General features: G+C 41.8%; 1 protein-coding gene across 1 annotated transcript in view; it reads left to right on the top strand.

The window, feature by feature from the left end:
* Nucleotides 1–23,397, top strand: part of XYLT1 (xylosyltransferase 1) — a gene marked incomplete at its 5' end in the record, with an annotated part of 174,410 nt that overhangs the window by 66,401 nt on the left and 84,612 nt on the right. Inside the window, one exon of the mRNA XM_083872725.1 lies at nt 20,352–20,877. Coding sequence (XP_083728851.1) covers nt 20,352–20,877 — 526 coding nt within the window. The remainder of the gene's footprint in view (nt 1–20,351; nt 20,878–23,397) is intronic.

The following is a 23,397-nucleotide window of genomic DNA, read 5'->3' as shown; positions in this document are numbered from 1 at the left end:
CAATTTTGTGGCTTGTCTCAATTATGTCCCAACTTGTGTCATTGTTCTTGCATAGCAGATTACACATCTTAAGTGATTCACATTTCCGTCATTTCCAAAAGAAAATCTGAACAAAGAAAGACAACAGGACAAGGATTATGGTGGGAGATGGGAATTGAGAAGTTAATATGTTCCTGTCCATATGCTTTTGGTAATAGCTACTAGGAGGTTATCAGGTGAAGATAATCATGTTAATGAGGCATATAGATAATTCCTGGAAAATATGTGATTTTGATACTATTTTCTATTTAACCCATCCTAACCATGTAGGGAAAATATAGTGAGTTCCCTGTGCTTTACCTGTGGGAAGTGTGGCATCCTGTTTTCTGTTGGTACTCTGGAAAGGGGCAGCTCCTGAAACGTGCTGGCAGTTTCCCTGGGAGGTGTGGGTGAGGCAGGGTTGCGCTGTGGCTGCTGTGCTCACTGGTTTGTGGGGCAAGTCAGTGGCAAAGGCAGAGGGGACACCTGGTGTGCAGGTGGCTGGAGCTGAGGAAGGACTGGCTGAAGGGAGGAGCACTGGAGAGTGGCCGTGGGCAGCAGTAGATGATTTCAGAGATGAAATAATCTCTTCCACAGGTTTGGCTCAGGTGTGCAGAGGGCATGGGCTGTGTCAGGGGTTGCAGCAACCTCTGTGTGTCATGGTAGCTACAGACACGCTCTCCACAGCTGCTGAGCCCAGCAGTGGGTGGGTTTTGTCCCATTCGCTGTCCACAGAACTGCTCTGTGTGTGCTGTGGCACTGCAGCTGTCTGGTCTCCATTGCTCTTTAGGGCCAGGCACTGCTGGCAGCGAGGTACAGGACTGCAGTTCAGTGTGACAGTTACCCTTTATTGAATGTCAGCTGTAGAGACTTCAGACTCACCTGAAATTGGCTTCTTGAGGTCCTGAGACAAACACCATCTCCATTTTTTCTTCTTTCTTACTTTTCTATCTTCTGTCACTTCTTTATGTCCATATGTGGTTGGTTTTCTGTTTCTTCACGTTGATGCCTTTTCCTTGATCCTAAAATTAAGAGTTAAACACAGTTAAGGGTAAAGTGGTTTTATTTCAGTATTTAATAAGGAACTTTATGGTGCAACACTCCCCCAAGGTGGAATATGTTGAAATGCCCACACACGGTAGATTATGTATACAGTTTTATAGACCTTGCAAATTAGCATATCCAACAAAGATGTCTCAATGAGAGGCTTGAATCAATAGTGTGATATTTCTCTATTTTGAAGTACTCCTCTTTAGATGGGCCTCATCTTAGTTTACAGGGTGTAATCTAGAGGGGACCTTGCTTTCTGGCCTCCAACTGCGAGGCCTTCAGGGTGTTTGGTCTAACAGAATACCAAGACTATCTTAAGTTATCAGACTTAAGGAATTATAACTATACATGCTAAGGGCACTGAGAATATATAAATGGTGTGTAAAAGAAGAGGCAAAAATGGTCATGGCATCAGTGTGGCCCTGAGGAACAATACAGACAACAACAATTCAGTGATGGCCACGCGCTGCTGAAAAGCTGCGTGGTCCCACTTTGTATGTCACTGAGTAACCAGTGTGGCTCACTTGGTAAGTCATTCTTTGCTGCAGATGAACAATCAGGAGAGCAGGGCCTGCTTGCTGCTCAGTAGTTTCTAAATTAATGATGTTGTCTGAGTGCAGCAGTTGCATCTCTTATTATAGCAACATACAGTTGCTTTACTGGTGGCTAAAATCAGCTGTGGACCATATGGGTAGCTTCTAAGCTCTTTTGGATTTGCTAAAGTATTGCTTAATGATCATGTACTCAAATGTCTGACATCAGAATGTCTATTATTTGACCTATAAAATCAGTGAAACACAAACTGGCAGCTGCCAGAACTCTGTCAGAAAGACTTCGTGACTTATCTAAATTTAATATTGGCACACACTCTCACATATAGACTTGGTGAGTTGGTTCTGAAGCCTCCCTTATGTAAAATGAACTGTCAGCCCAAATGAGATTTTGTTTAGGTTTTTTTAGAAAGGGAATGTTGGTTAAAGGAGTCTCATTTTGATGCTTATGTAGGATATTTGCCCACAGCTTTCTGAAGCAGTTCAGGAAGATACTTTGTTTTTATTTTTCAGTGGAAATCACTTACTGCTTGTCCTGATACGGAAATGTCCAATATTTTAGTGGAGCTGTGTGTCGTGGAGTGTTTGGGATGGAAGATGCTGTATAAGCATTAGACACATTGCATTTTAGTGAAAGCTGGCCACAGACTGCAGCAAGAACACGGAGATAAATCATCCTTGTTTTCTCCCTCTGAATTTGCTGAATCCGCAAATTGAATTTGCTGCCTCCTGTTTTGCTTTAGATGAGCTGTAGTTTTCCCATGGAAAATGCCTCTGTTTTTCTTACAGGTCTGGGCAACTCTCTCACCTGACTATTATCACCAATTTTGGAATTCTTACAGTACTATGGGTCAGCTCTGCTTAGTTATATTTGTACTTCTTCATGATTGTTTTACTTACACAGTGCTGTGCTCCCACATTTGTACACCTCATGCCTCAGAGTGACCTGTGTCTGTCCAGAGCAGGTCCCTGTGGCTGCAGAAAATACTTTCTGCTGGAAGTGAGCTGCTGGAAAACCACTGGGAAGTGTTGCCTCCCAGAGCTGCTGCTGGGCTGTGCAGGCTGCACAGAACCGGTCCCATAACCAGCTCTCATCCATTTATTTGTTTTACTAGCTGTTTTATGCACATACTAGTTTTAGTGGGATGAGTGTCAGCTACATGATAATTACAGCTATTCTCACTTCGAAATTAAAAAAATGAGACCAAAAAGCCTTAGGCTTCCTCCGGAGCCCAGGCTTTGTCAGCAGCCATGAGTCACCCCGGATTGAGTGAGTGTCAGAGATGAAGCAAACGTGCTGATTTTCCCTTTGTTCCCTTAACCTTTTCTGAGCTCACAGCAGGAATTGCCTCTCTGTGCCTTAGCACCTAAAAATTTCACTGGGGCAGGAAAAGCTTCCAATCACAAACCTTGTAATTCTTAGCACTGGGAAAGTGCCACATCGGCAGCTTTATCTATTGCCACTGCAAAACGGAATTTTTTTTTTACATTTTAACCACTTGTCTGAATATCCAATTTCCTTTAACTGGATCAGCAAAGAGGATGGCTGTCAAAAACGGCTTTTTCCTCCACCCACTCCTTTGCTTACTTTGTTGCAAAACAGTTTTTCATGAGAGATGTTGCAAATTTATGAGGTTGCAGAGAAGACAAGCAGGCTTTTTCCAGGCTTTTGTTTAAAAAGCTATTTGATACTTGTGTTGATATTTGAAAAAAAAAAAAAAAAAAGGAAGTGTGTAATATGTAAATGATATCTAAAATATAAATATATAATAAGTATGCATAATAATGACATCTGCTGTTTTACTTTAATCTTCAGCATATGTAGCATATTTCAGTTTCACAGTTTTGTAAATATTTCCATTTTGTGTGCATCTTCTTAAGGACTTTAATGCTACTTGAAAAGTAGGAGGAAGATCTCCAGTGTCAATATGAGCCTGTTTGAGGAGTGATAATTCAAGAGAGACTTGGGGACTGCTGACGTTAGAGGTGGTGAATTCAAGGAAGGCAGAAAATTGTGGAAACACTCGGTGCTCTTCCGTGCCCTGTCTCCTGGATGAAGGTCATTGCCAGCAGGACAGGCAGAGACTTGCAGGGAGTCAAAAATTGGATTGAAATGTCTGGAAGAAGAACAAGGAATCCATTTTTATTTGTTTTCTGTGATAACATAAGCCAGATCTTAGAGAGACAGAAAGTTTTTGTATTGGAGTAGCTTTATCCTGACTGTGAATTGCTTGGTTAACTATTCATTTTACACACATGAAAATACTCCTGTTAAACAGTATATGCAGTCTGCATGCATTTTTGAATGCCTCTTTCTTGTCTTTCCAAGACCACCATCATGTATGTAGGGGGGAGTTTGGGTAGTAAAACCATGTGAAAGATGTTCAGTGTAAACATTGAGACAGTGTTACCATGCAGGGAGTGTAACCTCCAACCATTTTATTTGTAATAGGAAAAAATACACATTCCTTTGAGCGTTATGAACTGCCCTACCCTGTGCTGTGGGGGTAGTAAATGCATGATCATTGTCAAATCCTTGTAGCTGTGGTTTGCTGGCTCAGCAGTGCCACAATGGACAAGAGTTCCCAATTGACTTTGGTTTAGGACACTGTAGCCTTTCCAGTGACTTCCATTTGATTTGGCTCCACTAACAATGTCATGGCCACAACCACTATGGTTGCAGCACCACTTAATTGTGCTTTTTTACCAGCTGGGTCATTCTGTGCCCTGTGGACCAACACCTGCAGATTTATTTGATGTGGCTGTGGCTGGGGGGAGAAGCTCTGTTGTTCTCATGGGTGTCTCTGGGTCATCCTGCAGCATGGGGCTCATGTATTTGGAAAGCCCTAGGAGCCCCCAGCCCATCCTTGTTTCAGCTTTGCGTGGTGCAGTCTTGAACCTTGTCCCAGCACTTTGACAACAATGGAAGTGCAGCAATGTCCTGGGGAATTAACTGGTAAAAATGTCAAACCTGTGTTTTCAGTTGTACTCAAATCTTTTCCAGTTTGGCTAATAAGCCTTTAGCTCTGAACTACTAAACTCATTGTGAAAATGTCATTTTGTCTGGAACTTGAGAAAGAATAGTAAGAGAAGAAGGCAAACTGTTGATCCCAATTTGTTGTGCCACCTGAGAAAGAAGAGGTAAGAGGTTTAGCTCAGGGGTTATTAGGGAGAGGCTTGGAAGTTTTGTTTGATGACTTCCATTGCTGACAAAGAACTGGAAAATACTGGTGGCTTTCTTGACCCCAGTCAGGGCTCCTGAGCCAGGCCAAATTGATGCCTCCCTGAGCTGTGCCAGTCCAGCAGTGCAAGAGGCAGCCCTGCTGAGATGGATAAGAGGGTAAGGATGGATGGGGTAGAGAAACAGTGCAGCCCTTGGTCCTTGCCTGAAGCTGTATTAGAGCTTTATGGTTGAAAAGTTTTGGGACGTTTCATGTGCTTTCACCAACAAGGCAGAAGAGGAGGAAGCCTGACTCATCTTGGCAGTGCTTCACAAAACCTGCTGTCCTAACTTCAGGCGGAACCTGACCCATGGCTGTTTTTATGTTCCCTTATCTATTTAGAAACGAGTTTTTTGTTCCTTGTCTGACAGGTTTGCAGCTCTGCAAAGGTTGGAACCCAAGCAAGGGCAGCAATCAGACAAAAGGTGAACTATTGAACACCAAAGCAGAAGCTGAGAGATAAGATGAAAAGACAAACATAAAACACATTGTGTTTGCCATGGATGGCATCTAACAGGATGGGTGCCCAGCAGCAAGGTTCAAGATGGGGTCAAAAATTACAGTCTGAAGGAGATTGAGGCTAAATAAGTGTTAAATACACTTAATCCAGAGTTCATGTCTTCAAACTGTCTGTAATTTCTAGACAATAATCTAAATATTTATCAAACTCTTTTTCTCATTGCTTATAGCATGTATGTCCTGAGTAATATGTAAAACTTTTGCTACCTATATATTTACATTTATATTTTAGAAAGCTGTTTTGTTTTTCTTACTTCTTGCCCAGATTTTCTAAATTGCTCAGGGTCTTGGAAGTCTGAGCCCTTTGATTAACATTCCTGGAAGCTGTCTGCCTTCACATCCATGTGTGCTGATGTCACAGTCTGCACTTGCTTGACATAAGTTACTATTGAAGATTGGATTTCTTCCCCTGTAATTCCCTTTTCTGAGCCATGCGTTACTCTTGCCTTTGTACGTTTTGTCATTAAGTCGGCTTGATCATTTTTGTACTATCAAGAACTAAAATCTTTAACTGCTGGCGATTCCACTGATCTTCAGTCAGTTTTTCTTAAATAAATAATATCTGCCATACACTTGAGGTTGAACCATCATCTGAATGAGAGATAGGTTGAATAGTTGGCCTACTGTGGGTTTGCTTACCAACCCAGAACTGAACTCTGAACAAAGGAACATTACATCTTGATTTCAGGATTCCTGGGAAAATTTAGCCCTTGAAAGAAATCTCTTTAGCTCTTAGAAGAAGTGTGGCATGGGTTTTTCTAAATCTGGAAAATTGTTTCAGCCTTGTTATTTCAGTGTTCCTTTTGCTTCATATTTTTTGTAATGAAAAGTGACATTTATTTTACATACTGGAAAATCTTGCGTGACTGGTCTCAGTTCAGTATCTGCAGGAGGAAATTAAGATTACACTGCTTGCACATTAATGATGAACTTCCCATGGCTTTTTAATGACATTTTACTTTAAATACAAAGATACTGTTGTTGGCGAACAAGATCACTACAGTTAATCCTAATGATCAGGATCAGATATTTGTATTAATGTGATCTGTAATTAAAAACAACTGCTTTGTAATAGCAATTAAAACATTCAGTGAGTAATTAAATGCTGCTTTTTAAAGACTTTTTCTTTGCACATAATGAATGTCAGGCTGACAGTCAAGGGGGCTGATGTTAAACAATTTCCTACAAATACTTGTCAATTATATTTTTCATGTCAGATAGTTGCCTTTTAGTTTGCACTCTTGGCTCTACTCTTTTCCTGTGCACTGAGCTGTGTCTCTGCAGTGTTACTTCTCCTTGCTCAGACTATTTTTATCAGCGTTCATGCATGTTTTTTTCTGGTGTTGGATATTCTTTACTTCACTGTTCTCCCCTGCTCTGCCCCTCCAAATGCCTGGAAGAGCAGCGAAAGTAAATTTACTTTTCTGCCCCATGCAACATCATCCTGGCTTTTGTTCCATGCTCAGCAGCCTGTTGCTTTGAGCATACTTGGAGATGGTTTTCAAGGTAGATGTGTTTAGAGCTTCAGAAATTTCCCTGCCAGCTAGTTCACAACATAAATGGAATTATATTGTAAAGAAGTATTGCTTCTTTATAGGAGATTGCATTAGAATATGGGCACTGCATAGAGTAATTAGCACTGAAAGCAATTTTAGTTCATGATCGGTGTTTGCTCTGAGCTCAGACACTGTGGTGTACTTTGTGAGCAGGACTCTGTGGATCCCTGTGGGGCTGATGTGGCTTGCCAGGAGTGGAATACTCTCCCCTCCATTGACTTCTGGGTGGGCACTGCCAGAATTTCACCTTACTTGTAAAACCAGAACTGAAGTTAATACTCTTATGCGTGGGAACATTCTTGTTGGTTGTAGAGAACAGAGGGATTTGCATTTTTAGATGTGTAACATTGCAATTGTCATTCCCTCTCTCTGTGGACAATAGATGGCAGATAAGATGAGCGGGGGTTTTTCAACCACCACTGTCTTGCTGCAATATTCTGTGTCAGTGGGGACTTTTGGCCAGCTAGCCCACACTTCTTCACTAACTGCAGGGGAAAAACATAATTCAAGTGACTCTTATTTCAATCACGTCTATAAAATTAACACAAACCACTTGTTTACTGGAAGCAGCCCAGTGCATGCCTTCTGTCAAAGAGTTAAGGATGATAACAATCTTCTTGCTCTATCCAAGACATTCATTATCTCGGAGATTTCAACGCAAAGAGAAAATGTGGCCTAATAAATTCCCAAGTCTGTTCTTTTTAAAGTTCCTTGAGCAATTTGAGGAGCCAATAATAGCCCATTTTAACAGTCATTCAAAGGCTCTACTTTCAGAATAATATGAAATTTATTTGGGCATAAACTGAGACTCTGGGCCATGGACAGAGACGCTCGTTTCCTCTTGATGAAGGCTTTTGCTGCTCCAAAGGACACGCAGGAATTAAACTAAGTGAAGATGACAGCTCGGTCTGGGCTTTCATCGCATCCTTTCACATGCGGATTTACAGCCGGCTTCGGCTTGCATCAGCTTCCTTCAAACCTGCCCGGCTAACATCATTTCATGCTAATAAAGGCTAAGAAAGGGCAGCAAGTTGGGATGCGCTGGGGATGCGGAGCGTGTCCCGGCCGGGCCCGCCGCGCTGTGCATCCCAATGCGGTACCTGCTGCCAGCGCTCAGCTCCGGCTGTTTGTTCCTTTTGTGCCACGGCCTTTCTTCCCCTTCCTTCCTGTTTGCCCTTCAGCTCATTGCCGGCCCGCATTGGTATTCCGGCCGGCTGGGCTTTGAGCAAACATTTATTTGTGTGCCATGGAGGCCGGGCCGGCAAAGGGCCGTGTTTGGGCATCTCTCCCGGGCTGCATCGCCCGAAACATCCTGGCCCTCGGAGAGGGGATTCTGTGCCACCTGTCACCACCGTGGCTTTTCCCCGAAAGCCTTGAGGTGTCTGCGGCTTTTCCAGGCTGCTGCCGGCAGATGTGCACTGGACCAGGAGTGTGGACACTTGCTGAGTTTGCACCTCTCACAGCAGCTCATCAGACAAAATAGGATATCCTGGATTTTTTTTCTCTTAGAGGTATAGAAAACACCAATCAAAGGGCCAAAGCCTGCAAAATGACAGTACTTAACGTTATAAGTGTGTATTATAAATTTGGCTTTTTGCAAGATGTGTGCTATATGATTAATAACATAGTAAGGTTATAGGATATAAGTTTATTTCTGCTATTGGTAAAAGAAGATTAGATATAATGGGAGTAGTTGATGTAAGTATGCTTAAACTATCTATTTGGTTGAGATAACATCCAGTGAACATGTAAAGAAGACTCTGCTACTGATACACAAACTATCAGCATCTCCCACCTGCAGGAAGCACAGACCAAAGCCCAACCTGAAAGTGATAATAAAGACGCAACCACAAACCACGCATGCTCTAAAAAGGTGGACCCAAAAAAGGACAATGCAAAACAGTTCCTAGAATATGGAAACTAGTTCATGGAATTCATAAACTATTGCGATAAAAAGAGTATTTAAAAATTGTCTCTAAAATAGCAAAGTGTGGACTTGGCTGAATGCCAAGTCACCCGGCCGGCTGTACTTAGTTTTTTTTTTAAATCTCCTAATTGTCTTAATTATTTTATTAAACATAGTTTTTAAAATTTACCAAAAAGTGAACCTCGTTTTTCACACTTAATCTGCCCCCATCACTAAAGGGACAGTGTGTGTGTGTCGCTCCTTGGCATTGCTGCATGTGGATATATCCATCCTTACAAACCATGGATTAGAAGCTGTTAGCTTCAAATCTGTAATACCAACAGTTCCCTTAGGCTGATTTCTGGCAGAGCCCTCATCTCTGCAGTTTGTGCATCCTACGCGAGATTTTAGGTAGAGATTTTTCTTCCTTTCAAACCCTTGCAAATATCTCACTCTGCTGAAGTGTTATTATTATGTTGGTGAACATGTAGCATTATAATTGTCAGGTGTCACTTTGATATTTAGAATGGTTGGCATAGTAAAATTACTAATGAGAAATGCATGTTTTGAAAGATATACATAGCGTGATGTGTGAGCTATCATTGTGCTGTCTCTGCAAATGAAACTGTGTTCCAGCAATCAGAAATTTCTCAAAACAGTTTATTTCTAAAGGATTACAGGTGCACTACAGTAGTAGTATGTGCACCAAGGTTGCTGTAGGTTATTAAATATGCTTGTAAAGAGAATTCTCTAGTGTATAAAAGACTAAATCCTGTCATACACACCAAGTTTGAGATATAAAAACAGAGATTGAATTTTCCCATTGATTCCATGAGAAAAAGCACCACTGAATGTGTGATGTCACTGATACCTTGTCCCTGGAACTGAAACATGTCTTTGCCTTTCACCCTATCACAGTGCTTGGTGGGAGTTGATGAGTGATGCAAAATCAGGAAAAAAAACAGAGAGCAACTGGTTAGAAAGCCAAAAGTAGTAATCTCATCCTGGAATCATCCTTCCACTGCCCATTTAATTCAAATTAAGTGGAAATAATTGACTATTGCCACTGCTCTATTCCCTCACAGCATGTTTTGGACTAGTGCTGATGTTATAGAAGACAACTTCCCAAAATCTCTCATAAATCTGATAAAATTCACACAGTATCTATTTGTTGATGCAAATCTAAAGTTTTCATTTTTTTTAATGCTCTAACATAATGATGTTCATTGAAACAATGGAGTATATTGTGATTTGATTTTTCTGCATGGCATAGTCTATGAGCAGTGACTAAGTTGACATTTTGCTGTGCTCTCCATCTGGTTCTGTCAGCTGAGGATGTGGATATGCTGGGATATGATCACTGACTGTGTGTGGAGAGAGTCCTTGTTTCTGACAGAATTGTAAGCGTGGAGTTATGGAAATATGACCATTGTTAAATGCAGTGTAATTACAAATAACTGTTTGTCTTACAGCATGAGAGGAAAGCTGCTCTGTGGCTAAAGAAAGTTGGGCACTTTACAATCTGGTGTTTGGCTCAAATGTAGTCAGTATGTTCAGTACAGTACAGAATAAGGGTTTGGTCTCCAAAGGGAGTATCTATGCAAGTAAGGGAGGAGGGCAGTTTCCTAGAAAACTTTTTGATGTCTTTTCCTTATGCATATATTCTTCATGATCTTTCCTGGAGCCAATAAAATGACAAGTTTTTGAACTTAAGGGCCTCATTTTTGGTATCAGAAATTTTTATTTTGCTCTATCTTTTAACCCCAGAACTCTGTCATCTATCATCATGTTGTTAAAACTGCTCATTTGTATGGCTCTGAGTGAATTTGCAAGAGCAGTACCACACAGACCAGCCTTGCTGAGGCCAGTCCCAGGCTGAACTGCTGACAGGGCAGCTAAGGAGGCAGAGCCCATAATAATCCTCTGGCTTTTGCAATTTTTATTTTATGAATGTAGCTACTGGTCTTGCAGAAGGACTTTCTGTGAAGATACAAAGCCTCTAGCACATCCACAAGTCCAGACCTCATCTGCAGTCCTCCTGCAGTAATCACCTGTGTGGAAGTGTTAAAATTTCAGTCTCACCCAAAACAAGAGGAACCATGGAGACCTTTTGTTTCTGTGTGCTTGGTTCAAAGACTCCTTGGGATGCTGGTGAAAAAAGATTCGAATTAATCTATTTCTTTTAGTGTTGCTCATATTAATAGGCTTTGCTCTTCATGCTTGTTGTATTGTAATTCTGATTTAACAACATTTATCAGTAGAAGATCACTGCAGGGCCTTTAATGATTACAGTTGTTCGAGCTGATAGTCTGAGACTATTAAATAAGGTCCAATTACTTCCCATTTAGTTGTGTTGTTTTTTCCCTCCAAGTAACAAAATGTAATCCTGAAGTTCATTATTATTCTTTGTATTGTATTCATCTAAATAGATTTTCTCCCTAATTAAGGGTGAAAACGTTTGTGCTAAGCTGACCGTATTTTACAAGGATGTTTTCATTTGTGTGTGAGGGCGTCTTTGGTTTCTACCATCCATATTCTGATTATGTTTAATTTCTATAGCTGCCAGAGATCTATTGTGATTCTCAACAATTCACCCTGGGTTGCTCAAGATTGTTTAGATTGGAGTTGGAATAGGCCTCCTGATGAATTTAGTTGGAATCTAGTTAATAACAAGTCACCAGGAAGCAATTTCACATGTTTACTACTGCTCTGAAAGATATAAAATCTATACTGGCTGAATTCTGGATGAAAGAAATAGAGATGAAAGCTGAGGAATTCAGTTGAGATTAACCGTGTTATTTTTTTATGGGTTAGGTCATTGAGAGGGGAAGGTGAAAAAATGAAAAGGAAACTTTGGCTGGTAATGGGTATTCAGTGTGGTTATCATGCCCATAGTTTAAACATGGAAATGATTGAGCTTTGCTCCTGTTCTTACTTTGTGTTATTTATTTGCATACTATCTCTTTGGGGCACCTTTGTCAAATAGGGAAGCAGTACAATTTGGTGAGAAATAAAACCACAGAACATCTCACATTTTCCTTTCAGTATCGGAATAGCCATCAGGAAAAACAACCATGTAGATTTATCAGTTCTTGACCTCACCTGCTGAACTCCTGTTAAGAGGTTGTGTGGCATTAATTAGTGTCTGCTGCTGCTCTGCCTTGTCTTTTCAACTGAAGATTCTGTTCAGGGATCACAAAGTATAGACATTATTATAAAAAGTCACTTAAATACTCCCCTTGAAAGAAGACTGACTTCCTTGTTAAGCTCCTTCATGTCTGAACTCTTTGTAGTGAGATCAACCTTCTCTAGGGGAGAAGCTGTAGGAAAATAAACCTCCAGGGTTTTCCTGAGCTTCCTCAGGAGCTGCATTTTGCACTGTCAGGCCAGTCCTTCATCTTTCCTGGTTTTGTGGTGAGTTCTGTTTAAAGATGTGGTTATGCTGAAGTGTATCCAGGAGGCTCAGTAACACTGGTTAATGTTGCAGATGCTCCAATCAATGGTCTTTTGAGGCCATGTTTGCCTGGGAACTGAGCAGTGTGTTGTATCATGCAGGGGTGGGTTCACTGCCCACACCCAGGCAGAGCTACAGCTGCTGCAAGGCAGTGGTGGGAATATTGAAATGTGTTTGTGTATCCACAGACAGAAATCCCTGTCCCAGCTCAGTGCTGTCCCTGCCCCAACCCAGTGAGTGTTGCTGCTCCTGGTGGGGAATTGGACTGGGAGGGACCTTTGCCAAAAGCAGGGCTTGTGCCTGAATCTGGAGTCTTAATGAGGTTCAGTGTCATTTGAAAAGGAACAAAATGTGCAAGGTGGGAGCAGTTTCTGATTGTAAATTAAGTTCTCTCACAGACTGAATACATTTGACTGGTCTGTGCTATCAAAGTCTAAACTTTCCTTAGAAGTTTAAATTAACAGAAAACTAAGTGGTCAATTTTGGAAGCACTATGGATGTGTGCTTTCACAGCTCCCTCTAGCAGTATTCCAAACTTTTTAATAACCAGATGAACATCTGAAATTACTGTTGATGCAATATGGCTTTTTCTACAGTTACTGTGCTAAGCTGGAACAAATGTGAAAATCTGTTTGGTCTCTTGAGGGATGCAATATTATTTTACTCCCTAATCTAAATCACTCTCAAAGTAAGTCACATGTTAGCAGAACCCAGAAAAACTCCTTTGAGGAAAGCAGCCAAATTTTTGAAGCTGTTTTCATTCGATTTCAAACCAGAACATCTTCCCTAAATGTATGTATGTATGTAAAAAGGAATAAAAACAATGTCTATTAATGATGCTTTTACAATGTTCTTTTTAGTGTTTTGGATCACACTGCTGGAATTGGTGTTAAGCAAAAATAAAAATGGATGGCAACAGTTTTGGAGAGGAAGGGAAAAATAATCCTCCAAACAATCACTTACCAATGCAGATGTTCCACAGGAATCCCCTGTGCACTTTGTGGTGGTCCATCTGTTTCTCTGCATTTTGAAATGCCAAGTGTTGTAGTTTTGGGCTGGCTGTGCCTGTTCTGTTAGATCTGGAGGACTCATACTTTTTCAAGTATCAGAATCCCTCTTTTAACCCAAATTATTGCTTTGTCTAATTTTCCTTTTACATAACAAAAGCCACTGTGTTTGAAGCAATTACATCTTTGCCAGCTTGCAAGTCAATAAACCTATTTTCACCTTTTGCATCTCCCTCTCTAATGAAAGCCATAAAGTAACCTAATATATTTCTCACAAAGTGTTTCTCCCAAGTCTTCAGCCACTGACAATTAAAGTACACTGTCCTTATTGCAGCAAAACGGAAAAACATATGGAAAAATGTAACTACATTAACATCTGCTGCCTTTCCTCCATCTGCTGTCTTTGGCCTCGCTTTTGTTCAAACCTGCCAAAAGTACTCATTTTCCAAGGGTCTCATGGCACATCAACCACATCTTCAATTAAAGTTCCCAATTTCTTGTTTGTTTTGATGGCACAGTGGGATGCCTGCTTTGCATCCATGTGCCTGCAGGAGGCCTTCAGGCAGAGCAGTGGTGGTTTTACAGATTGAAAGATGTGAGTGTGGTAGGACAGGAGACAATGGGGTGACCACAGCGTAAAGTTTGTAGTTCTGGATGCAAAAGGTTTTGATTTCAAGCAAGAAACAGCCCACAAATGCACAAAGATAAGAGCAGAAAAAAAAAAGGTTTTAATTGTAGAGATGCCATCCTCTGACTCCTCTGGCAATTGGAAGGTGTCTTTGTTGAATTAATTAACAAGCACTACAAAATAATATGTCACAACTGTGATTAATATTGAACAGAAACTTGTTTTAATAATCTTTTCATAGTTCTCTTTAAATTCTTCTCAGTCACAGGACAGGTAAAATAGATGGTCCTGTGAAAGCTGACCAGGTCTCTGAGGCTTTGACATGTGATGCAGATTTTGAAGCTATTCTTCACCTCTGGTAGGTGTTGAGCTGGTTTAGATCCTGAACAGCTCACCCCAGCAAAGCAGCAAGTGCCTGCCCCAGCTCTGGGGGCCTCAGCTGTGTGTGATCCTGCATGACTGCCCAGGCATTGCAGATTTTCACAGGAGGTCAATAATCGGGTGCTTTACTAAGTGAAAGGAGGAAAAATACGTGATTTTTATAGTACAGGTGTTTGATTTATAGCTGGTCCACAAGGCCAGCATGTCCAGTGCTTTGTATTTAGAGGAAGATCTGTGTGTTTTGTTGTTGCTCTGTGTGTGCATGTGCATATTTCTGGTTTGTTTTGCTGTGTCTTTGAGGTACCAAGCTTTGCCAGAGGAAGAATATGAGAATATGTTCTCAGTACAAAAAGACAGCAAATCCTTCCATGCTGGGGAGAAAATGAGCTGCTAGATAAACTGTAACTGTGAACATTTGCCGTTCAGGGCTTGGTTGCACATGGTCCATCCATCTGTATGGTATTTATAGGACTTTGTTGATAAGGAAATTGTACAGTGAATACTTTTCCTAAGAAGGCAGCATTTTCCTATTGTCAGGAGGAAGTGCTCTGCACAGTGCAATGAACACCTCTGGCAGATAAATGCAAGCTCCTGTTGTGCGTCTTTATGAACTGATTAGGGTTTTCTTTTAGGTTCCCTACAAAGCCTGTCCAGAAGGAGCCTTGCAGCAGCACTGTGCCTCCACAGGTGTGTGTGGCAGGTGATGCTGGAGCAGTGTCTGCCTGCACAGTGTGGGCTCCTCCCTTGGCTTTGGTGCTTCCAGTTGGATCCCTCAACCTCAGTCTGTGTGCCCCTGCTGTCTGCAGAGCTGCTGCACCCATGTCTGCTGGTGTCTGGGTCTCTGCTGAGATTTGAAATTGGTCTAGTGCTGGCTTTTTGTGTATTGCAAAAATTACCAGTCCTATTGCCTAATCCAGGCTGTTGGCAGAGGAAATCCTTCCAGGGGCAGTGGGACATTCTGTGAGTTGTACCTAATGGCTTTGCAGTGTATTCTGATCCTGCAGTGGGATGCCCCACTCAGAATGGACTGGCTTGTTGGAGGTTTCCCATGCCCAGTGTTGGAGCCATACTCTTTATCTTTAACCTCCTGCCTTTAGCATGCAATTGTACCTGAGTTCAGGAGAGTTTGTGACCTGGGTAACCCCAAATTCATGTTTATGCTTGAACATGCCTAGCTTGGATGCAAATATAGGTGACAGATGTGTCTCGCAAATGTAGGCAAGCAAAACTGAAGAGAGGCAGTCTGCAGGTATAAACTTACCTGGAGTCTGGCTGAACTGGTGTGGGTTGTACTTGCAAAAGCCTCTGAGAGTGTTAACAGGCTGTCATTAAAATCCATTTGTCATTACAGACACCTGTGAAGTTCTTCCAAATCCTTTGTATTTGTGCTGGGTGCAGTGAGCAGCAGCAGCTGTTGTTGGGTCTGTAGTAGGTGACAGCAGCAATTTATTCTATGGTTTCCTCAGTAGATTGCAAAGTCTCTGCAGAAACCCAGGCTTTCCCTCCTGAGATAGATGGGACATTGAATTCAATCAAGCTCAGAGTACCTAAGTCCCAGACCCTCAATCACTGCAGATAAAGTGGCTAATACACCAAAGAGCATACATTGGATCTGACAAACTTTAATAAAACACACCAGAGGTGGAGTTTGGAGAATTAAAATTTGTGTGCTCAACAGGGAGCAGAATTTGGAGCAGAATTCAAATTCTCACATTACATAAAATGGCTCTGAGCTTAAAATGTTAGTTTTGCTTTAATATTATAATATTATTTTTAGCATTAATGGCAATCAGTATGTAATTGGCAGTGATCTCATGCACACTCCTGGGTACAGACTGTTCTTTCCCAGTTTTGGAGTATTTTCTTGTTATTCCTGAACTGCAGCGTGCACACGCTCAGAAGAGGCCCCACAGTCATTAAAACTCTCCCTGCCAGGGCTCTTGCCATTGAGTCCTCAGCAGTTAACCTCTCCTTGTATCTTCTGAGAACCAGAGAAAGTTAGGACAGAACATTTCTGCTTGGGGCAATCCTTCTCTTAGGCCTGTGTTCTGTGTTAGACAGTCCACAGTGTCACAGTTCATCTTGGCAATATGGTGCTGTAAAGTCTCCAGAGGTTTCTTTATGACATATTCCAGTAACTGAAGCAGCTACTAGAGAGCTGGAGAGGGACCTTTAGCATGGAGTGGACAGAGATTAGGACTGTAGGAAAGGCACAGGTGAAATATGTGCTCTTGGGTGGTACATGTTGTGTGTGACACCTTTAATACCGAGTAATTTAGTAAGGTAGCCTCTCAAATGAGTTGATTTTGGATAAGGGCTCTTCTGGTCTATGCCTTTGCTCTATTGTAAAGACTAAAATGGTGCTTTCAATAGCAGTGTTAGGTGTTGGTTTGAAAATATTGCTTTCATCTTTGGCTGTGGACACATGTGGGCTGTATTAATAGGCTTACACTTCTCATTTGGTCCTGGTATGGCCGTCCATTTTTTCAGTGATTTGCAAGCACAGAGATAAGGAGGTGCTGCTAACAAATAACTTGGTAAAAGTTGAAAAAAATGATGATTCAGGCAGTGAACCTGCTGATGTATGTCCCATGGTACTGTCAGAACTGGGATTGCCTGGTTTCAGGATCATCTTTCTGTGAGATGACTCTGCCCTGTCTTGAATGTCTTTGGCATCCCTGACAAATAAAGTCTGCAATTAATCCAGCACTGTAAAAATAAAGTATTGCAGAGCAAGTAAAACCCATCTTCCTGTAGCCAGCTGAAAACCTGACGTGCTTTTTCTTTGTACCCCTGAATGTCACAAATGAATACACAACTTACAGCAGCTGCTGCTGTTCTAAGCTCAGAGTGCTGAGTTTCATTTCCTCTGCACTGCAAACCTGAACGTTCTGCTCTCACGTGTGGAGCCTATCTTGAAATCACTGTACTGTAAAAATCACGTTTGGCTTTGCTGAAAGCAGTTGAGAGGGGAAGTGCAGATCAAAGGCTGGTGGAGATTTTGGGGTTAGTGGCATTTAACATTTGCACCAGCAGGTGTGAGACTGTGTGAGGCAGGATTTGACTTTCCAGTTGGGGTATTTGTGACATGTCCTTATGTTTCAATGTGTATCTATAGCTCTTGGTTTTACACTTGTTGTACAGACCCTACTTTATTTTTAGTCCTTGCTCCTCCCCGAGAGATGTCTCTGCAGACACTGGGTGTCCTGTGTGGTGGGAATTTTTGTGGTGTTCTCTGTCCCTGCAGGCAGGGAAGAGTTGTGGCCCAGCTTTGTTTGGTGTCTGCCTTGGAAACATTTAGAATTCACTTGATTTTTTCAGATTCCAGCATGCAGACTTGGAGAAGCATTTCCCAGAGGGGGCAAAGCACTTGAAGGAGGAAAATAGTTTAAAGAGGTGAACCATACACCAATAAATCTGCTGTTTGCTTTGCCTTTTTCTCCTGAGGTTTCATCACAGCTCTGTGCTCTGTGCCAGCGTGGTGGGATCACTGCTGCAATGCCTGGAGCTGCAGCTTCTGGCAGTCCCAGGGGGACTCTTGGTGCAGGGGTGGGAAACTGGAGAGCAAAGATTCTGATGGAAACATCACATAAGTGTAGTGTCAGATGCTGTTTGAAACAAGAACATGCCCACACCTCATCTTTTGGTGCTTTGTCATGTTCCAGAGAGGTTTGGAAGGAGCAGGAGGGCAGAATGTGGGCAGGGCTTACACTCCAGGACATGAGAGGTGTGTGCCTGGTGCTCTGGTGCAGGCCAGTGTCTGCTTTGTGGGCAATAAGAATTACTGTGAAGTAGTGAACTTCCTTCCCCTTTTATCAACATGCATTTGCTTTACAGATTAGAATTAAAAAAAAAAAAAAAATAGAAGACAAAAATCGTTTAGAAAGAGTCAGCCTGTGAGAGAGAATGTTGCCAAGATACAGAGAAATATCCTGTCATGGCACTGCCTTAGAGACCTTAGAAAAGGTTTATTAAAAAAGACAGAGTTGGTGTTTTTCTTTGAAGATCCATTGAAAATACAGGACAAGTGGTGGGAGACAGGCTTTGAAAGTAATTTTTTTTAAATTTTAGTTTGATAATTTTTTTTAATTTTAGCTTGATCATTCCTGGGAGTGAAGGCTGCCTTGAAACTATGTTTTGTTTTTATTTCTCATTGGTTTTCAATGAACACCACCAAAGCTGGGGAAGGGGCTGGAGCACAAGCAGGCTCAGAGAGCAGCTGAGGAAGTGGGGATTCTTTAGCCTGGAGCAAAGGAGGCTCAGAGGAGACCTTATGGCTCTCTATATTCCCTGAATGGAGGCTGCAGGCAGGTCAGGGTTGGTCTTGCCTCCCAGGTAACATGTGACAGGACAAGAGGAAGTGACCTCAAGTTGTGCAAGGGAAGCTTTAGATTGGATATTAGGAAAAATTTATTAATGGAAGATGTTGTCAAGCACTGGAACAGGCTGCCCAGGAAAGGGGTTGAATCACCATCCCTGGAGGGATTTAAAAGCTGTGTAGATGTGGCACTAGAAGACATGGTACAGTGGTGGACTTGGTGAACTGTTGGATTAATGGTTGGGCTTCATGATCCTGAAAGTCTTTTTTTACTTAAATGAACCTGTGTTTCTATATAAATGCTGTTCTTGTCCTTAAAGTAAGTCCGGGAAAAGAAATTGATTTTGTGCTTTCCCTTAAATGTTAGAATTTTATTTTTAAAAAAAATATTTCTCCCCAAACTATAAGTATTTTGTTTGTTTGAAAAATGTTTGGATTTTGGTTTGTGAGTCATTGTCTGGTGTTAGGTTTGTTTTTAAACTCCTTTGCATTCATTTGTGTCTGACAGTTCGAGCTAGTTGCAAACTAGGCATTTTCATGGAGAGAGGATCACTTTATTCACTCACTAAACAACTTCTTCTAATGAATGAACTATTCAAACATTCCTCATTGCTGAGCTTCTGAGGTCAAACTGGTACTGACTCCCTGCATGGCCTGGGATAAGTCATTATCTCCCTCTCCTTTCTCTGCAAACCCTGACTGTTAAATAGTTCCTCCCAGAAGAGGTGTGAGAAACAATTAGCTCATGCTGATAAAATGTTTTGAATACAAAATGTGGTTGATAGGTGCTGAAAGATGCTCCCATCAGTCATCATTGGTGATGCTGTCATTTCCCAGTCTCTGATTTTTGGTTAGATGTTCCACAAGTGGAAAGGAAGCAGGACAGACTCAAAAAGTCTGTCAGTGTTTTTACTCCTGTCTTCAGGTGTTTTAATAACCATTCATCATTGATTTTATCTGCTACTGTTCACTTTTGCAAACAGAGATATTTCCATGTCTGTGGGGCTAAAAATTGTGTCCTCCACAAGTTTCCACAGCTGGAGCAAAGGCAGCTTAACCTCTTAACCCACCCCTGATGCAGACAAATATTTTACATGGTTTATTCCTTTTCCTTTATATGATTTTGAATGTTGCAAATTATGGGCTGTGTATTTATCTATTTATCTAAGAGCATCGAGAGTAGGAACATGATGGGTAAGAGGTGACACCTGAGCCTGACTCTGACCTTCCCAGGGAGGGTTCAAATGTACAGGAACTCAAAAAAACCCAAAAAAACCCAAAAAACCCTGCAAAATTGGGAGGGATTTGTTTTGTAGGTGCTTTCTGAAGAGCAAGGAGACAGTTCTGGAATTCCAAACTGTGCTTGTTAATCACTAGGAGTGAAGGAAAGCATTGAAGGACCTGCTTTTGCTGCCTTGAAACCTGTGTCTGTTTTCTCATGGATATTTAATGGTGTCAGGGTGAAGTGTCTGGTTAATCACTGCTCACAAACCTGTGTAAAACCTTCCTGCTCCATCTGAGACAGGGCTTGGACTCTGGCCCAGTGAAGAAGACATGCCGATGCAGGTGACATGGGCGCCCCAGAGGCCTCTCAGTTTCTGTCTGCTGCAAACCCCAACACAGGGATTTTTCTGCAGTATGTTGGATTGTAATTGATCTATGTTTTCATGTAAGAAATGCCTGTAATGCATGAGATGTGACTGTTTTAGTAAGATGAGTGTAATTTTTCTCCCCATTTATAGGATGGCTATTTTTCCCACCGACCGAAAGAGAAAATGCGAACGGACAGCAATAATGAAAATTCGGTCCCCAAGGACTTTGAAACTATTGATAACAGTAACTTTGCTCCCAGGACTCAGAGGCAAAAACACCAGTCTGAACTGGTGAAAAAAACCCTTAGCAAACAAAAGGAGCACTTGAGAAAGAAACTGGAAGAGGAGAAGATGAAGGAGAACTTGCTGCTGGGGAAGAACTCCAATGAGGTGGTGCAGTTCAGCGATCACCTGGGAAAAAACAGCAGCCACAGCAACCGCCTGAAGGAGATTGACAGGTTTCCCACGGAGCATCTTTTACAAAAAATCGAGATCAGCCCCCCTGAGGTGAAATATGACCAGCCCCCCAAGTGTGAGGTGACAGGCAAGGAGGCCATCTCAGCCATGTCCCGCGCCAAGTCCCCACAGTGTCGCCAGGAGATCGCCGACGTTTACTGCCAGCACAAGATGGGGAAGCTGATGCCGGAGCAGGTGACACGTTTCTGTGCCCTGGAGGGTAAGTTGGGACATGGAGAAGTAACACACTGTCTTGGGGGAAGCATTCTGTATAATTGGAATGGCCTTCTGATGACAAAAATGGCTTTATTGAAGGAACGTGTGATGGACTTAGTCTGTGAAAACAAGGGAGGCTTTGAGGATGTTTTTGACAGGGAATTATGTGGATGTCACAAGATCCTTGGTGGGTTCGTGTAGAATTCACTTCCACCAGATTTTTATTGCACAATGTGATGTAGGTATTCAGCTGCCTCTCCTGTTTCTTGTAGTTCTTAATCTACAGACACAGAGAAGTGTAGTCAAAACCTTGTTATGCTTTTTGGTAATCAGAGAACAGCCAGTGTGAAGGTTGGAGCTTTATGCTAACCAGTACATGAGTGACATTGCTCTTATGGCCATATGGCTATTTTTCTGTCACAGTGGAGTCACATTTTGATAACCTCAGGTAATTATCAGAAGTGCATTAAAAAAATAAATCCAAAAGCACAGGGAAAATCCAGTTTTGTGGCTGACTTCTATTTTTAATGTTCTTGAATCAGCAAAAGTTATTTTCAAAATCACTGCTGGTGAGTCAGTTACCTCTGCTGGCCTAAGCCAAGCTTAGATTTTTTGCTTTGATTTCTCCATGCCCTCAGATCATGAGTGACCTCTCAGCTTGCTGTCAGTTTGCATGTCTGAGCTGACCTTTCTCTACTTTTCAAAAAGTGCTTCATGTGCCACCGTTCACCCAGCTATAACTCTCCACAGAGTAAAGTGCCTTTTAAAAAAATAGCATTGATCAGTTGATCAAAGTGGGTATTGATCAGGAGCAGCATTATTCACAGCAACATTTGTTTATACAACAGTCCAGAGTCCCCACCCTGTAACTGGCACTTCTAGCCCATGCACAGAACGATATGTCATGTCTTTTCCAAGCTGAAAGTGCAGAGGGGATTTATAAACTAGAGAATAGGTCTTGCCTTGAGACTGTAGAATAAACATGGGCATCCATGGGAACCAGGAGATTTTTAGTTCCTTTCTTTGGGAACATCCTCTAATGGCTTGTTTACTGCACCATCACAAAGCAGTAGTTACTGCAGGGTGATTTCAGTGTGGTAGAGAGAAGGACAGTGTTGCTATTACAGAAATTATGAGGTTAAATTTCTGGTGCAGATGGTGAAAAAGAGGAGCTGCCCCAGAAAATGTATCCAAAAAAGCACATCTCCCTGTAACAAGATTCTTAAGCTTTTAATTTAGATGGTGCATCTTACCAGAGTGAATGACCAGAGCACCCCCATTCCCCACCCCAGTGCATCTGTGACTGTTTTGTTTTGGTTCTTCACCATGTCCCTTTTAGTGTTTTTTCTCCCTTTCTTACCATGGTAATACTTCAGATTGTTAAGCTGGGTGGGCAGACACTGGAGATGAAGACTTAAATGGAGCAGGCAGAAGATCTGGTGTTCCGTGGGAAGAACGGAAGAGGGACAGTAGGCAGCACAAGCTGAAGGGAAGGCAAGAGAACAGTAGAGAGTTAAAAACTGAGCAGACATCAGTAACAGGATGAGCATCAGTGAGTACCCCTGGGCACCACTGAGGTGCCACTGATGGAACACACTGTGATAAGCATGTCCTTGCTCTTCCTTCCCTCTTCTTCTCTCTTCTTCCCAAAGGGCAGGGCAGTCAAGCTGTGGCCTGTGAGAAAGCTGAGGGAGGTCAGCACCTTGCAGACCCTGTCCTACACTTTTGGGATCAAGAAGATGTCTTAGTAATGGGATCAGTGGGATCAAATCTTGCCTAGGTAAAAGCATCCTATATACAAATATGCAGTTGATATCCTGGCCAGAGCTGGAAGGTGCCCTGTCATTAGTGTGGGCAGACACTGCAACTGTGCAATTTTGCACACACCTATAGTTCTATGCCCTGCTTGGTAATCTGTCTCCCAGGGATGCAGGGTGACTTTCCAGAAGTTTTAAACAAATGCCATACTTAAAAACAGATTTCTCAAGAAATATTTACTGCTTCTTTTCTAAATACAGGAATTATCTCTTATGCCCTGCAGTCAGGATAATAGTGTGGTCTTAGAACCGAGAAGAGTGTCACATTTTACACTTGAAGCATATATGTACATAGCACATTGGTATAAATGCTTCCATTGTAACATCAGAGTAAAATTTTCAGGAAAACTGGGAGCTACAAGTATGACTAGAAAAATGATGAAAATGTCCAAATGTGATTAATTTAGGAAAAGCTCATGTGGTATGGTTATATACCACATTAAAAAATTAGGTGCAAAAAGATCGTGTCTAAAATTTTTCGGTTTGCTGAGCTAGAGTTTAATTTAGTTTTTTTATTTTAAGTGGTGACACTTGTTTAAAAAGAATAATTGAGAGACATGTTAGCCTAGCCAGATGGATACATGTAGAAAATGTTGACTTTTCTTTGCCTCAAGGTTATTTCCTCCTGCCCATGCTGACAGCTGAAGTTAACCACTTCAAGTGCCAGATTTCCTTGGCAGAAAGTCTGGACATCCTGTGTTCCATAC

The sequence above is a fragment of the Zosterops lateralis genome (genome assembly GCF_965231275.1).
Source record: "Zosterops lateralis genome assembly, chromosome: 15".
In the NCBI taxonomy this organism is placed as follows: domain Eukaryota; kingdom Metazoa; phylum Chordata; class Aves; order Passeriformes; family Zosteropidae; genus Zosterops; species Zosterops lateralis.
Note: the sequence above shows the minus strand (reverse complement) of the source record. Positions and strands in the feature narration are given on the sequence as shown.